General features: G+C 37.5%; 1 protein-coding gene across 1 annotated transcript; it reads left to right on the forward strand.

Annotated features, from left to right (window-relative positions):
• Nucleotides 1–798: 798 nt before the first annotated feature.
• Nucleotides 799–2,316, forward strand: LOC131859403 (methyltransferase FGSG_00040-like). The gene has a single exon (XM_059213102.1). The coding sequence runs from the start codon at nt 799–801 to the stop codon at nt 2,314–2,316; it is 1,518 nt and encodes a 505-aa protein (XP_059069085.1).
• The last annotated feature ends 1,170 nt before the right edge of the window (nt 2,317–3,486 follow it).

The raw sequence follows: 3,486 nt of genomic DNA on the forward strand, positions 1-3,486 counted from the left end.
TTTTAAGGATTCACTTTGGCCTCTAGTACCTCCTCGGCCCTCGACCCATTTTTCGGAAAACTATCTTGAAAATTAGGAGGAGGAGAAGAATCAACAAGCCATGGCTCAAGAAGTATCAAACTCCACAGGTCCATCTTCTCCAGGTTCACGTGAGGCGGAACACCCATATTTTGACAGGCTTATAGACATCATTGAAATAGGTGACATTACATCTAACAACTCCCCTGCCATTAACAATTTCGATAAGAATTTTTTAATTTCAATCCATGAGAAATTTGCCAAGTATCTCAAACAGCCTCATGTTGAAAAGGTTTTAGAGGTTCCTGAGAGGGGTGGGAAAAGATGCGAAGTGCGCTTTGACACAATAGAGATCTCAAATGATCTTGTTCCAGTGAACCTGAAAATGTTGAAAATTGGGCGGAATGAGTGTGTTGTGCTATATGGGAAACTCTGTGTTAAGCCGTTACAGTTTGGAAGAATCTTTACTGTGCTGGAGGATGTTGAGACTAATATGGCAGTGGCTCTTTCCATAGCTTGTGCATATCCTCGGTCTTGTGATCAGTCTCTTGCTAAAGGTTATCCCAAGAGTGTTGCTGTCACAGAGCCCATGCTTGTCCAAGCTAAAAGCGGTCTCATATTCATTCAGGTAGACAATCTCATGTCGATTGAAATAAAATTTACAAAACATAGAGTCGGTCAACAAAAATTAAGAGCTGGATGGATTGTGCAAAGTACGCTTATGATGCAAAAGAATGGGAGAAATGTATTCGAAATTGTACTAAATGTGAGATAAGCAACATGAAGGGACTGTGTATGGATAATCGTACTCTACTTGACCTGTACTATAACAGATATCACGCTCAAATGGAACTTGGGCGATATGCAGAAGCGCTACAAGATGCGGAGAATTGCTGTAACCGAGACCCTTCCGACATCAATGGATTCAAAAATAAAATTCGAGCACTCTTGGCTTTGGGAAGATATAAAGAAGCATATCGATTACTCAAAACTCGTCAAGATACTGAAGATCAAGATTTTACTTCCACCTATCGTAAATGGGCTACATTTTATGTTGACATGAGTACACCCAATGCATTTAAACCAGATGGGGATTTCATTGGGCCAGTGGAGATCAGAATGACAAGCAATGGTTGCGGCAGGGGTTTGTTTGCCACGGAGAATATCAAGGCAACTGAAGTGGCGTTGATTAGCAAGGCTTTAGCTGTGTCCGACAAAGTACTGGGCGATCCCATCAATAATGGGCTGCTTCAAAGGCTCAAAGAAGCGCTGAGTTCAAGCGGAGACAACAATTCAATACTCTTTCTTTCGCACGTCACTTCCATCCATCATCAATTCTCGAATTTCCTTCCCCAAATGTCATATTTCATGAAGGATTCCGCCGAAGAGAACAATTTGTCAGGTGGAAAGGGAAAGAATTTCTGTAGAACTATATATGAAAATCTCCTCCTTCGTGTCATAAATCGAATAGCACTGGACAACTCTTATAGTCCATCTGTTGTGCGAAAAAAGGGTATGCAAAAATTCATTTCCAATTCTGATCTCATGATGAGGTTCTATAATGGCGTATGGCTTCTTCCTTCCTTTATAAATCATTCATGTGCACCCAACGCAGCAAGAATGAGTGATGGTGATATTACGAGAATCCATGCCACCAAGAACATCGAAAAGGGCCAAGAAATCACAATACCCTATTTCGGAGTCCTGGTTTCCTATTACATTCGACAACAATATTGCCAAAACTTCGGTTTCGGGTGTGAATGCAAGTGCAAAAGATGCGACGTGGAAAGAAAGTTTATAAATTCTGATTCAAAAGTTCACAAACTTTACAGTGAGTATCAAGTTGCCTGCAGATCCGAAATGAATCAACGATCTTCTTTGTTGATGCCGCTTCTGGAACGAGTGGAAGACCTTTTAAGAAATTTTAATGGTGATAAAGAGAGTGAAGCATGGATTCGATCCTCCTTTCTGGTAGTTTATTTGGCACATGTCTCTTCCGGGAGTTCGAATCCGTGCCCACCGCCTTCTGTCATTACGCCCGATCTTGTATTGGAGCAAGCATATTCGATATTTCAAACATGTCCTGGGGACGTTCAAATTCTCATATTTTGCCAATTTTGCCTCAAATTTCTCAAGTGCCCAGAAGACGAACAGTCCAGTTCGACATCACCTCTGAAACTTATCTTCAAGTTAATGCAAACGGTCTGTTCGCTAGTCTACGGACAACAGAGGGAAGGTATTCTAAAAGCTGTTTTCAAAAACTTCATAAAAGATACCTTCCCAAATATATTGGTATAGTGATGAACGATTCTCTCATAAGAATTAAAGCCGTGTGCTTTAAATAAAAGTTCCTTTGACGCTTTTGAGTTCAATAACTTAGTCTGAGATTGTATTTGCCGATTATCTTCCCTTACAAGTATGATCTTTACAGGCCACCATCTTAGTTTGTAGGGTTTTCAACACAGTATCTCTACTTAATGATGTTATTGTTAATGGTGTCTGATTAGGATTTTCAAGACAGTATCTCTAAATAACGATGATATTATTAATAGTGTCTCATGTTTTCTTTTATGACAATGCTCCCAGTTTCCCAGTTTCAAATATTTCACTCCCACAAAGTTCAACCTTCTACAATTGTATCCTATTTTCAACGCTTTGTAATAAATTTGACTGCTTTAAATTCCTTGCACAGAAAAAACTGCTATAACTTAAAAGACACGATTCGTAATATCGATCTTTTGAAAAACTCTGATACTATTGAAAAAGGTATTCTTTAAATGGTTGAGAATGGGGATTTTCAAATGCTTTGTCTCCTAGCTGGCAGCTGAAGTTCTCCATTATTGTCATGTTATGTAGTTATTGGTATTTATCTTTTATGATTATATTATTGTAATGAGAACTATTTAATGATTACTATTGATTGTATTTGAGGATTATTAGATGGATTATATGTTAATGTGATGCAAACTAGCTTCTTACAATCAAGAGGCTTAATCAGATGAATCCTTAGGATCAAGAAGTACAATGAGATTGTTTTTGCCAAATTTGGAAGTTATTTTTAACTATTTGGAATTTTGGGAAAAAAGTGGATTCTATTTTTAGAAATAAGAGTCTAATTAGGGGAGTGGTCGTATGAGCAATTGAAAATATTAAAATAGAATTGTTTAGAGGAGAGAACAAGTATAAATTATTATTGATTTAATCTCTTTTGATGGGGGAATAAAGATGAGAATTCAGCCTTGAGTTTTTTAAATAAAGTTTTTTCTTTACTCTCAAATTTGAGGGTAGTAAGGTGCTAGATTTGTTTAGCTTGAGGAGGATATAATACATGGGCTTTGAGATTATGTAGAAGCTCATTATGTCATTTTTTAATTGGTTTGAGCTTTATACTTCAAGTTTATCTTGAGAGGTTGTTGTTCTTAACAAACTCTATGACAAGAAATTTAAGGTCTTCAATATCTATTGTGA

Source organism: Cryptomeria japonica, chromosome 2, assembly GCF_030272615.1.
Source record: "Cryptomeria japonica chromosome 2, Sugi_1.0, whole genome shotgun sequence".
In the NCBI taxonomy this organism is placed as follows: domain Eukaryota; kingdom Viridiplantae; phylum Streptophyta; class Pinopsida; order Cupressales; family Cupressaceae; genus Cryptomeria; species Cryptomeria japonica.